Source organism: Artemia sp. Qi Xiang Cuo, chromosome 17 (assembly GCF_049724085.1).
Source record: "Artemia sp. Qi Xiang Cuo chromosome 17, ASM4972408v1, whole genome shotgun sequence".
NCBI lineage: Eukaryota > Metazoa > Arthropoda > Branchiopoda > Anostraca > Artemiidae > Artemia > Artemia sp. Qi Xiang Cuo.
The window spans coordinates 23,100,719-23,114,892 of NC_142810.1; the positions used below are offsets into that span (position 1 = coordinate 23,100,719).

At 37.2% G+C, this 14,174-nt stretch overlaps 2 protein-coding genes across 3 annotated transcripts in view; one reads left to right on the forward strand and one right to left on the reverse strand.

Annotated features, from left to right (window-relative positions):
- Positions 1-14,174, reverse strand: part of LOC148942009 (uncharacterized) — a 90,000-nt gene that overhangs the window by 39,240 nt on the left and 36,586 nt on the right. For both annotated transcript variants that reach the window (XM_089103739.1, XM_089103740.1), the window contains exons 4-5: positions 4,544-4,721; positions 2,411-2,570 (exon numbers count right to left, since the gene is read on the reverse strand). In XM_089103739.1, the coding sequence (XP_088959865.1) occupies positions 2,411-2,570; positions 4,544-4,721 (338 nt within the window). The remainder of the gene's footprint in view (positions 1-2,410; positions 2,571-4,543; positions 4,722-14,174) is intronic.
- Positions 1-14,174, forward strand: part of LOC148942010 (uncharacterized) — a 115,391-nt gene that overhangs the window by 29,055 nt on the left and 72,162 nt on the right. The window lies entirely within an intron of this gene.

Consider the following 14,174-nt stretch of genomic DNA (forward strand, 5'->3'; position numbering starts at 1 on the left):
GGTTTTAAAATTGGGAGGCTACTCGTTGTATTAAAAAAAAGCAAAAACAAAAAGACTGGAATTAAAAAGTGGACTTAGTGGCAAAGTTGACACTACTTTTTAAAAATTTGAAGCTGACGCTCAAACAAATAATTTGAAAAAAGATCAAACAAATAATTTAGTTCTTGGATTTGCTATTTCATTCTGAAAACCTGAATTATGACGGAAGCTGTTTGATTTTATTAATTTTAGTTTTCTCACTGAAAAGTTATTTCCGTTAGTAGATGTATCATTGCGACAACATAGACACTGCCCAGTTTGTACGTTGCAATACCATCCTGTTTACCTCTACCGAATGGGAAGTATAAAGACGTTTCAGGAGGGATTTTATTCTGATCGGGGGGGGGGGATTGAGGAGGGGGTTACGGGGGAAGATCCTTCCATGGAGGATGTTTCCTTGGGGGAAGGGACATTTCTATGAAGGGAGCACCAGATTTCCCAGCATTACTTAAAAAACAATCAGAAATTAAATAAAAAAACTAGTTTTTTCAACTGAAAGTAAGGAGCAACATTAAAACTTAAATCAAACAAAAATTATTCCGTATATGAAATGGGCTGTCCCCTCCTCAATACCTCGCTCTTTACGCTAAAGTTTGAATCTGTCACACAACTTTATTAAAAAAAAAAACTTTGGCGAAAAGAGCGAGGTATTGAAGAGGGGACATCCCCTTTCATATACGGAATAATTTCTGTTCGTTTTAAGTTTTAATGTCGCTCCTTAACTTCAGTTAAAAAAAAGCTTGTTTTTTTTTAATTTAATTATAGTAAAGATCGATGTGGGTATAATGTATTTTTTGTTGTTGTTGTTGTTGTTTAGACCAGGGCACTTCGTATCGAAGGAGTTGTCGTGGGAACTTCGAAAAGGGCTCATTCAATTGAAAATAGGAAAGGCTGATGCCCTTTTTAATTGTCAAAAGTGATTGGAGGGCAACTAATCCCCCTTCCACTCCCAATTTCCCATATACACCCTTCCTTTAGCCGAACATGTTTAAAAACTCAATATTGCCTTAAGACTAAATCAAAATGCACTGTGTTAATGCCAATTCCCAATTAGGCACCTCAACAGCATCCCAAGAACGATGAGGGTATTATGTTCAAACTTTTGGGGCTACTTCTGCTCTTAGAATTTAACCCAATCAAAATAGCGTAAGTGTATCCAAGCTATCAAAGAAAGTAAACGGATTTTTTTGCGAATGGTATCAAGTTTTCTATTTCAGGTCAACTAGAGGAGATATGAAACTAAATCAAACAGTACTATTTGTGTCCAGATTTGTAAAAGGGATGTATGTTGGTAAAAATTGCTGAAAATTTTTCTCCAGTATACAAATAGCAGGCCAAACTATAAAGTTTTAAAAAACGAAAAGATTTAAAGTATTATTTTCTTTTTTCCTGAAAAGACTATGTCAATATAAAACGAACAGAAATTAATTTAAAAAACTTTTTCCACAAATAAGTTTTTCAAAGAAAAGTAAAGAAATCCATTAAACAAAAAATGAGCAAAAATAAAATCAAATAATCTACCAAGCGTTAAACTACCACAAATCAGCATCGATATATAAATGAAACCAAAAACGAAAAGAAATTGCAATAAATAACCGAGTCAAGCTCAAAACGAGCAGAAATTGAAATTATTAGTGCTCAACACCCCTAAGCTTTCCCAAGGCCAGAATAAAATTTGTACTTTAAGGAAAAAATACAAATGAATGTGCATTGTCAGTTTAATATACATATACTGATATTTAGTAATCAAAATGTTAATATTATTTGATTTATTAAAGTTATAAAAGTAAAAACATTTATATTTTCGAATTTGTCTAAAATGATTATCACTAACAAAAATGTGTAACTTGCATTTCTAATTTTCTAACAATTGTGATTATACGGGTAACTATTAGAACCTTAATATGGGAGAGAGGGAGAGGGGGAGTTGAGACCCTATTTTCTCAAAATACAAGTCCAGCTGCAATCCTTGAATCATAATTTTTAGAATTGAGACCTGGAATACTTAATAAATGACGCTGGTGTTTGAAACTTTGAAATTAAAAATAATAGCATTACAGAAGGTAATGGTCAAATGGAAGATAACGTGAGAAAATAATCTTCAAATAAGCTTAAATAATTATGAAATAATGATAATGTCATAAATATGACAATTTATGATCTTTTCTAACCAGGACCGTATCTAGGCTTTTTTTGCGGGGGGGGGGGGTAAACAAAATACTTTAGAAAAACGCAAGAAAAATTTCTTTATATTCATTTTGTTACGTTTTTACAAATCAAAAAACATTTCGGGGGGGGGGGCTCAAAACCCCAACCCCCAGGATACGTCCTTGTGCCTATCCCTTTAATTGTTTAGAACAAGTTTTCATACCTGGGTGTTTGTTTGCTTTCATGTCCTGTTTAAGACCGGCGACGTTAAATATATCAAAGACAACTTGCTTCCTGAAATCTTCCGGTGCATCGCACCTCACAGTGAGTAGTACATCAAATTCTTGAATAAAGTCAGGCTCCCATTGGATCATTAGTTCCTTCTAAAACAAAAGGCATTCTTCAAATTTAAGATGCTGTAGTTGAAAAGTGGTATTTCTTGAACCAGATATCTTGTTCAAGATAGTCAAAAGCTCCAGTAACTATGCCTTTGGGGATGACAAAACCCCCCAGTTGAGATAGAAACTTAATGTGAAGTGCTGGGGACTGAGCTGGTCAAAGTGCCCAACAAAAAAATCAAGTTTTTAGCACAATTTTTATCGTTTTAGTGCCATCTCTAGGCTTATTCTGAATGTGATGGAAGCTGTCGCCCCTCAATATTCTGTAATTAAAGAATACGATCTTTGAAAAAGGGGAAGTACCAATCGATTCTTGGAAAACTTCATGTAATAGGATTGAGTGCGGTAATAATAGTGGGATTAGGCTGGTTTCTGTAGGAAGCAAATTACTGAGAGTGGTGATGCTTCCTAGACTTAGAGATGCCGTGGATAAAGTTTTAAGACAATAACAGTATGGTCTTAGGAAGGTTGGGAAATAATTAGAGTGATTAGTCCTATGTATGAGAAAAAATTGCTGCATTTAAGGTGGGAAATGAGGTAGGTAGCTGGTTTCGTTTTAAATCAGGAGTTGAGCAGGGTTGCGTGCATTCCCAGTCTATATCCCCATCCATCATTTTGCAAGAATTTGTCCTAAAAAGCACAGCAAAGGCAATGGTAAAGCACAGAACCAAATGGAGAAGTAAAACTTTCCTAGAATTGGAAAATACTGATAGGAACGGCGGAGGATTTGCTAGATGTTGTCAGAGAAATTGCCTACGGATCGGTTTGGGTACCCAAGTGACTCATTGTATCTCAAACAGTAAACTCTACGAAAAATGTGGTTCAATCCCGCTTTCTAGGGCTATGATGGCTAGGATATAGAAAACATCTAGGACACATTCTGCAGATGAAGGATGGCAGATTGTCATTACATTTCCTTATCACCCAAACGTATAGGACAAAACAAATGCAGGTCGTCTCCAAATATATTGGGAGGATGTCGTACGAAAATATTTAAGGGAAATGGGAACTTCTTGGGAGGGTGTAAAGAGGACGATTGGATTGGAGGCAGATTGGATTGGAGGTGTAAAGAAGACGATTGGATTAAACAGATTGGGATGGAGGTGGAGCGTGCATAGCCGCATTGGCCTCAGGTGGGTTGATCCAGCAGGTAGTTTTCGGTAGTAGTTTTTTCACTCCGCAGGACCTAGTCCAAAAATATTCCTCAGAATGAAGGGACATTGGGGAGTAAATGTTCCTTGACATCTTTATGTTTATTTGAAAGACTTGTTACTGGAAGTTAAAAATTTTGAATTAAACATAATTCATTGGGTCCTCTCCCAGCTCACAGAAAAATATATTGGTTTACAAATATAAACTAGTGCGCCTAAATTAATTATATTAATATATCTAATTAATTGTATTCATTATGTAAATATAATGAATACAACAAAAACATAATTAAAATAAAACACATATTAAAAAACAAAACATAAGTATAATATAAAGCATAAGGAAACATAAAAATATTCGTTTATAAAAACCGTTTATTTTTAATGTACTGCTAATATTTTTAGGAATGAATACACCAGGGTGTGATACAGTGATCCTTAAAACTGAAAAGCTAAACAGAGAGCTTTTCAGCATTTCTAAGTCGTTGACTATCCTAGAATTCTGACAGTGTTTCTCCCACGGAATGGAAGAACTTATCAATGTGTTTTGGAATGACATTGTGCACTACATAATAGGTGGAACTAAAAAGGGTACTTTTTCTGTGGGAGCCTTTTACTCGTTTTTCAAATATACCGTGGAAATTTAAATGTTTTGCATCAAAATGAATTGAATATTCTTTTGGTGTGTATATTCTTTCTTTTTTTTTCTTAGAGTTTTGGCTACAATTTGCATGGGGATCTCTTGACAAACGGTTTTTAACGACCAACCTTTTTGAAAAAAAAAAAAAAAAACAGGGTGAAAATTACCACAATAAGAGCATCTAGTGGTGTAGGCGTGGTAGGATAATAATTTTGGGGCACAGCAGTGCCACAATCAACCCTGCCTAAAGATAATGAAACCTGAGTTTCTCCTTTGCCGGTGAACAAATTGCAGTAGCCGTATTTTTCCTTTGGATATATTATTCCATAAAACGGTCTTGAAAATCTGAAAGAATACAATCAATAGAACGTGAATGAGCCTAATATTTTTAATTTGACCAAATTTATTATTGACTCAATATTATCCGTTCTTTTTATAAACACGTCCAAAAAAAATTGACGCTTTATAGTTGGTGCGTCCTGTGTGCTACTATAATTGTAGAACTTATGTTTAATTATTATTATTATTAGTATGTTTTTTTTCTTTTTGACTAATAATTTTATTAGATATTGATTGAGGAAAGAGGATTGAGGGGTAAAGAGCCGCGTTCAAGAGAACTAAAATTCTTAGAATGCAGAAAACATATATGGTTCATTATATGGTTTAATTATATGGTTCAAATCAGAAACATGTCTGTTCTGTTATTTAAAAAAAAAATGACAGGACATCAGCAAATTAAGTCAGCAGGCCACTGGTAATCTAAAATTCCTAGGTCTTAGGACCCTTGGTCACTTATTCTGTTGGTTTCTAGGCCATTACCTATCCCCTAGTAAATTAGATCTTGGGGTAAAAATGGTCAAGAGTGTTCAGTCTTTATATTTTAGTATTTTAGCCTTTTGTTGGTATTTAGATCTGCTTTTTTGGTACTTTTCACAGCACTAAGTGAATCAGGAATGTGGGCATGCCTTTAACCAGTTTAATCACTCGGTGATAGATCCTGGAAGGGGGTAAAAAGGGAGGTTTTGAATCGATTGGGATGGAGGAGGAGTCTGCGTAGCTGTGTTGGCCTCAGGTGGCTTCTTGCTGCGCTGGGTTTCCAGTAGTAGTAGCAGTACACTTCTGTTGAAGCTCTGCTAGAAGGAAAAGCCGGATGATTTTGGAGATTAGTCCCATCAGAAAAATGGTTCTTGATAGATGTACATTACCAAAGGACGCTCTTTTTGCTATTATGTTCTCATAAGTTTTTTTTTTCTTTTTTCTCTTTCACTTACCCCTATTAGTAAATTTAACCTATTCATTATTTCTGTTTATTGTTTCAGTAAAAAAAAAAAAAAATTTCATCTGAAACCAATGAGCAGCATCAAGACTTAAGACGAACAAAAACTATTACGTATATGAGGATGGTTGCCCCCTCCTAAATACCTCGCTCTTCACGCTAAAGTTTTTTTTAGTAAAAGTTTTTTTCAAAAGTTTTTTTTTTAACTTCTTATTCTTCTAATTCAACCTGTTTCGAAAGTCGTCCTTCAGGAATTGGGACAAAAGTCAAACTTTAGAGTAAAGAGTGAGGTATTGAAGAAGGAGCGAGCTCCCTCATGGGCGTAATAATTTCAGTTCGTTTTAACTTTTAATGTTGCTCCTTAGTTTCAGTTGGAAAGCTAGTTTTTATTTAATTTTCGATCTTTTTTAAATAATGGCAGGAAATCTGATTCCCCCTACACGAATAATTACTCCCCCCGGGGAAAACACCTCCATGAATAATCACCCCCACCAAAAAAATTTCGCCAGACAATTCCATTCTCGCGGAAAATTCCACCCAGAAAGTTTCTTGCAGACGATTCCGGCTGATTTTTTTTTTTATCACACTTTCATTTGAAAAAAAAAACTTTAATTTCTTATTGAATTTTTAAATCATGCCAGAACCTTCCACACTGTGAAAAATTTTCAAGCAAATCCCCCTCCCCCTAGGAGGAAGTTGCTCCCATAGAAAATTTCCCCTTGAGAATTTATCCCACAAAAGGAAAAAACATGGAGAATTACTCCCGTGTAAAATCCCCCCTCCTACAGAAAGATCCTCAAGAAAATTCCAACCCAAGGGAAGTTTCTCCCGGTCGATTCTCCTTAACATTCCAGAGGCAACGCTGTAGCGTTGCCTATAGTAAAGGCCATACGTCTCCAATGTTTTATTATTATTATTTTTTTCCGAAAGGCACCTCATATGGAAGGGGTCGTCGTATAAACTTCAAAGGGGGCTCATTCCTGGCACGTACGCATAGGGGGGGGGCCTCCGGGCCCCCCCCCCGAAATCTCACGATTTTTTTTTCGCATAATTTTCTGATCATTCACACAGAATAAGGGATAGTGGTTAATTACTGATCTAGACCGAATTTGTTAACCGTTTTCGATGATTGTTCGGCCTGTAATTACCCAATAGGGTCACCAGCATAGAATTAACCCACTTCCTCTCCAACTTCTCACCCTCTGTCAAGCAATCTTTGAGTTATCAGTTAGTTTGAAAGATCATCTGTTCCTGGTCTTTCTCTAGGGAATAAAGCGGTCGTTCTTGCAAATAAACCCAGGCCTATTCAGTTGACAGTCTAAAACCAAGTGTTGCTAAAGAGAGGACAAGTGTAAAAATGTCGAAAAAACAACAGAGTGTTCTCCAGCTTTGGGGTACAAAACGACGAATTAGTGAGGTTGACTCGGAAAAAAGTGACAATAGTGATCATCTGAACATTGCCGTTGCGACTGAACCTTCGACTTCAGCTCAAGGACCAATACCAAATGCTGAGGTAGTAGCAGACAAAGTGAAGAAATAAACATTGACGTTGAGCTTGACATTGGAACCTTTTTAGAAGGAAGAGGTTCGGTTTCCGATGAAAAAAAGTATAATTTGCTGAAAAGGCATTTTAATCAAGACAAGGACTATCCTTTCCCGGTTTATATCACAGGCTCAGAAACAAGCAAGTTTAAAGTTAGCTGGATGGATAAATACGCTTGGCTAGTATTTTCTTCAGTGAAAAAAGGGTGTTTGTGCAAATATTGTGCTTTGTTTGCTTGTGATCAAGCCAGAAGGGGGTCTCACCAAAAATTAGGGCAGCTTGTCTTGGCGCCTCACGTGAATTGGAAAAACGCCCTGGAAGACTTTTCTAAACACCAGTCAAACTCCTACCATAAAGACGCTGTTGTTTGGGGGGAAAGTTTCCTGGTAACAATGAGTGGGGAAAAGTCCTCTATATTGGATGTCTTGAATAATCAGAAAAGAGATGAAATAGAAATAAACAGAAAACGGCTCCGTCTAATCACAAAAACAATACTGTTGTGTGGACGACAAGGACTTGCACTGCGTGGGGACGAGGATTCGGAAAAATTGACCTTTGTAGAGCCTGTAAAAACCGATGGAAATTTTAGGATCTTGCTACGCTATCGGATGAAAGACGATTCAATAATGAAAGAGGTGTTTGAGAAAAGTGCGGTCCCAGAACTGCGGTCCCAAGGTGCGGTCCCAGTACTGCAGTCCCAGAATTCAGAACGAACTGGTTGATATTTGTGGACAGCTTATTACCACAAAGATTGTTGATCAAGTGAAATCGGCTCATTTTTTCACCATCCTGGCGGACGAGACAACCGACATATCAAAGCCGGAACAGATGGCTCTAGGCCTTCGATTTTTGGACAGCGATAATTTTCAGATCACGGAAAAGTTTATCCAGTTTGCTGTTGTTGAAGACTTGCGAGGTGAAAGCCTCGGTCAATTTATACTAACTCGAATTGAGAAACTTGGTCTCGATATGAAACTATGCAGAGGACTAGGGTAATGATGGGGCTGCAAACTTGAGCGGACATTTGTCAGGAGCCCAGACTTTTATCTTGAACAAATATCCACTCGCCAAGTATGTTCACTGTGTCTCCCACTCCTTGAACTTGGTTTTGACGGACTCGAGCAAGATCCCTGATATCAAGCACTGTATGATGGTTATTCGTGAAACAGTGAATTTCTTTCACTTCGGTGCCAAGCGAAGCGCTGTCTTAAAAACTTACACTGAAGTCAATCTGAAAGGATTCTGCGAAACCCGATGGGTCGAAAGACACGATGCAATACAGATATCAAAGCAGTTAGTTGTTCCGACCTTTAAGGCCCTAGAAGACATAGAAACGAATGGGGACTCCATGGCGTCATTAAAAGCCAGAAGTCTGCTCAATAACATCCTGAGCTTGGACTATATAGTGACCCTTATTGTGATGGATATGTTTATGGGGTACACACTGAATTTGTCTCAGCTGCTGCAGTCAGAAAACATCGATATGACTATGTGCATTCAGTGTGGCGAACGTGTAACAGAAATGTTTCAAGATAAACGAAAAAAGGCGGAGGACAATTTCGGTCAGCTGTTTTCTGAAGTCACGTGTATAAGCCAGGAACTCGAAATCACCGTTGCCCTGCCACGAAAGAGAAACAACGTCAACATCCCAAATGATATTGCGGCAGAAAAGCAAATAGAATTTTACTATCGAGTTTCCCATTTCATCCCATTTGTGGACCAACTCATACAATCACTCGAATCTCGATTCACAAAGCACAAAGTTATTCTGAAAGGCCTCAGCGGAATTCTGCCATCTTTTGTCGTAAAAGAGTCTATTGGCGATGTTAAAGACCTGATCAAGTTATTTGCCTCAGATCTGACAAGCTCGGAGTCCGCTGTGAAGGCTGAGCTTGAACTATGGCGGGCTAAGGGGCTGAAAGTAGATCCCAGTCTTTTTCCAAAGACGGCACTGCAGAGCCTGGCTGAGTGTGAGCGAGGCATATTTTCCAACGTCCAAATGTTACTCCGCTTTTCTGTGTCATTCCTATTTCTACAGTGCTGAGAGGTTATTTTTTTACGAAAAGACTAAAAACCTGTCTCCGCAGCCGAATGGGTGAAGGTTGGCTAAATGGCTTAGCACTTTTGAATGTCCATCTACATGTTTATGTATTAGTGAATGAGATTCTGAAAAAGATTGCTCTTAGCTCTACTCGTAGGTTGCAATTTGCAATATAGGGTGACTCTCTATTTCTTGATATGTGTGCTTTTGGTTTTTGTATATGTTACATAATATAATGCGCCTTTTATATACTGTTTTGAAGGATTTGGGCCCCCACCGAAAAAAATTCCTGCGTACGTGCCTGGCTCATTCGATTGGAAATCGAGAGTTCTAGTGCCCGTTTTAATAGTCAAAAATGATTGGAGGGCAACTAGCCCCCCACGCCAATCAATCCCCCAAACACATCCAACCAAAATTTTGAGATGGCCATTTTGTTCAGCGTAGTTGATTTCCACACAGAAAATATATTTTTGTGGAGGACACTCCCTCACAACCCTCAGGGCAAGGGTTTTAAGTTATGCCCTGGGGGCATATAAGGTTTTTATAGAAGGCGTTGTCGTAGAAACTTCAAAAAAGGCTCATTCGATTGGAAATTCAAAGGGCTAGTGCCCTTTTTAATAGTCGAAAGTAATTGGAGGGCAACTAGCCCCCCCATGCCCATCATTTCCCCAGACACATCAAAAAAAATTTTGAGATAGCCATTTTGTTCAGCGTAGTTGATTTCCAGATAGAAAATATGTTTTTGAGGAGGACACTCCCCCACAACCCTCAGGGCGAGGGTTTTAAGTTATGCCCTGGGGGCAAATAAGGTTTTCATAGAAGGCTTTGTCGTAGAAACTTCAAAAAAGGCTCATTCGATTGGAAATACAAAGGACTAGTGCCCTTTTTAATAGTAGAAAGTGATTAGAGGGCAACTAGCCACCCCCCCCCACACACGCCCACAATTCCCCCAAATACATCCAATCAAAATTTTGAGATAGCCATTTTGTTCATCATAGTTGATTTCCAGATAGAAATAATGTTTTTGAGGAGGACAATCTCCCACAACCCTCATGGCAAGGGTTCTAAGTTGTGCCCTGGGGGCATATAAGGTTTTTATAGAAGGCGTTGTCGTAGAAACTTCAAAAAAGGCTCATTCGATTAGAAATTCAAAGGGCTAGTGCCTGTTTAAATAGTCGAAAGGGATTGGAGGGCAACTGCCCCCCCACGCCCATCATTCCCCAAAACACATCCAATCAAAATTTTGAGATCTCCATTTTGTTCAGCGTAGTTGATTTTCAGATAGAAAATATGTTTTTGAGGAACCAACTCCCCCACAACCCTCAGGGCAAAGGTTTTAAGTTATGCCCTGGGGGCATATAAGTTTTTTTATAGAAGGCGTTGTCGTAATAACTTCAAAAAGGGCTCATTCGATTGGAAATTCAAAGGGATAAGGCCCTTTCTAATAGTCGAAAGTGATTGGAGGGTAACTAGCCCCCCCCACGCCCATCATTCCCACAAACAAAATCCAATCAAAATTTTGACATAGCCATTTTGTTCAGTGTAGTTGATTTCCAGATAGAAAATATGTTTTTTAGGAGGAAAATCCCCCACAACCCTCAGGGCAAGGGTTTTAATTTATGCCCTGGGTGGCATATAAGGTTTTTATACAAGGCGTTGTCGTAGAAACTTCAAAAAACGCTCATTCGATTTGGGATTCAAAGGGCTAGTGCTCTTTTTAATAGTCGAAAGTGATTGGAGGAAAATTAGCCCCCCCACGCCCATCATTCCCCCAAACACATCCAATCAAAATTTTGAGATATCCATTTTGTTCAGCGTAAATGATTTCCAGATAGAAAATATGTTTTTGAGGAAGACACTCCCCCACAACCATTAGGACAAGGATTTTAAGTTATGCCCTCGGGGCACACAAGATTTATATAGAAGGTCTTGTTGTAGAAATTTTAAAAAAGGCTCATTCAATTGAAAATTCAAAGACCTAGTGCCTTTTTTAATAGTCGAAAGTGATTGGAGGGTAACTAGCCCCCCCCCCACCCACGCCCATCATTCCCCCAAACACATCCAATCAAAATTTTGAGATAGCCATTATAATCAACGTATTTTATTTTCATATAGAAAATATATTTTTAAGGAGGACACTCCCCCACAACCCTCAAGGCAAGGGTTTTAAGTTATACCCTGGGGGTATATAAGGTTTTTATAGAAGGCGATGTCGTAGAAACTTCAAAAAAAGTTCATTCGATTGGAAATTGAAAGGGCTATTGCCCTTTTTAATAGTCGAAAGTGACTTGAGGGCAACTAACCCCCCTCTCACGCCACCTTTTCCCCAAACACATCCAATCAAAATTTTGAGAGCCATTTTATTAAACGTAGTTTTAAGTTCTGGAAATTAGGTCTTTGAGGATGACAACTCCCCCACAGCCCTTAGGGCAAGGGTTGTAATTTAAGGATTCTCCGAATCCTTCCCATTATTTCTTATGGAAGGGATGCCCTATAAACTTTAGAGAGGGCTCATTTGATTGGAATTGAAAGTTCTTGTTCACTTTTTAAGAGTCAAAAGAGATTGGAGGACAACTAGCCCCCCCCCCTCCTCCACGCCCTAAATGTATCAGATAAAAATTTTTAGATAGAAATTTTGTTAAAATAGTCAAAAGTTCTGATAACACAAAACTCCGGTGTCGACACAGCCCACCAGGGCCCGGGGTAGGCGTTGTAAGTTATGCCCTGGGGGAATATAAACAATCAAACAATCATTAATTGAACAATCAATGCAAACAAACACAATAGATATTAACGTAAATTAATAAATAAATGTAGTACTTATACTAATTTAAATAATTACATAAATTTCTGCTTAGTGGAATTTAACCCGGGGGAATTATCTGCCGGAAAATAAAATATTCTGTGAGGGGTGAGAAATTTTCCAGTAGTGGGTTTTACAAATGTGAATTATTCAGGGAGGGTACGACTAAACCCATTCGATAATATTCTAAATTTTACATCTGAAAGTAACGGGAATAAACAATCAACGGAAATGTCAGAGATAGCACTTCAGGATCCTTTAAACGATTTTGTTCGTGCCTTTTGAAAAAAGACATTTTCAAAAGACAGATTATTTTCATTTGTATTACTTTCTCTGTGGCTGCTTAATTATGCATGTGAGGGGGGAGTCTTCCCCCCACCACTTTCAACGCTGAGGTTTCAATTTTTATCTCAAGGCTTAAAAATGAACGCAATGCGATAAAAGTATAACTCAAAATGACATATAGAATAATATATATAGAATAATAGAATAATATATGAATAATATAAGAATAATATAAGAATAATATAAGAATAATAGAATAATATATGCACATAACACGGAAGAATTAATCAAAATTGCATGTTATGAGTTGAGGCTCACCCAAATGATGGCTCAGGGGGCTCACCATTCCACAATCTATGAAATCAATCCTGCAATAACTGAAAATATAAAGTATTTTTGAGTATTTTAACGTCTTCCACAACTCAAACGGTCCAACATTCTACAGCCCAATGTGTCTGTCTAATCTCCTAAATCGGGAACGGAGGAGGTAAGTGAAGTTCCGCCCCGTATTGGATGAGTCTCCAACCTCACCCTCCCCCTCTCCTACTGTCTCTCCTAATGCCCCTCTCCTAATGTCAAGTACGCCGCCCCACCCCAAACACTTTAATAAGGTAAAGTTTTGTATGGAAAGAACACATAGTAAATCTATTATAATTATCCAATTATGACGTTAAAATACATACTATGTGATAGATGCAAAATTGCTTTGGCACACAAAACTCTATTAAGGTCAATTCCAAACAGTCGTGATCCCTTTGTGTCAGCAAGTGAAATGGTCTAAACCCCCTTATTGGAGCTATTTTTCAATCCATTCATTGTTGTCAATCGTTGTCCACAAGTTATGCAAGCTGTCTATTGTTCATATATAAGGCTTTTATCAAAGAGGTAATCGTATAGACTTTGAAAAAAGCCTCATTCGATTTAAATTGAAAGTTCTAGATCCGTTTTTTAAAGTCAAGAATAATCGGACAGTAAGCAACCCCCCCCCCATGCCATAAAAACTTGAAACTTTTTGCAATCAAAAACGAACAAAAATTAATTAAAAAAAACTTTCCGAAAAATAAGTTTTTCAAAGAAAAGTAAAGGCCATTTTAAACTTAAGCTCAGGAGATACAAATACCTATTAAAATTCAAACTCAAAACGACCAGAAATTACTATTAAAGAATAAATGAAACCCAAAACAAACAGAAATTAAATAAACAATCATAGCAAAAAACATACAACAAGTAATAATATAAATGAATAAATAAATCTTAAAGCGAATAATGCTTAGATTGAATATGAAAATCAAGCTTACAACGAAAAAAAATATTTTGTCATTAAAGTATAAATGAAACTTAAAACCGACAGAAATTAAATAAATAATCAATGCAAACAAACACACAATATATATTAATGTAAATGAATAAATAAATCTTAAAACGAGTGAAACTTAAATTGAATATGCAAATCAAGTTTGAATCAAATAAAAATAACTACAAACAAGAGTTTGGGTATCGCCTCACTGCAGAAGCCTAAAACCTACTGCGTAATTGGCGCTTTACTGAAAACGAATTATATTACAAATGTTCTCTTTTGTACTTAATATTAAAAATAAATATTAAAATTAATGTAAAATTTCGAACTGATGTGCTTTCAGCAATTAATATCATTATACATCAAATATTCAGTTTAATTTATTAGTTCTATCCAAGATTGGTCAAGACAAATACAGTTTCACTACAAACAAAATTTGGATACTGCCCCCTTCTTTAACTGAAAAAACCTAAGGCCTCCTGCGTCATTGGCGCTTCACTGAAAACGAATTACTCGTATATTACAAATTTATTCTTTTCCAGTTCTTACAGCA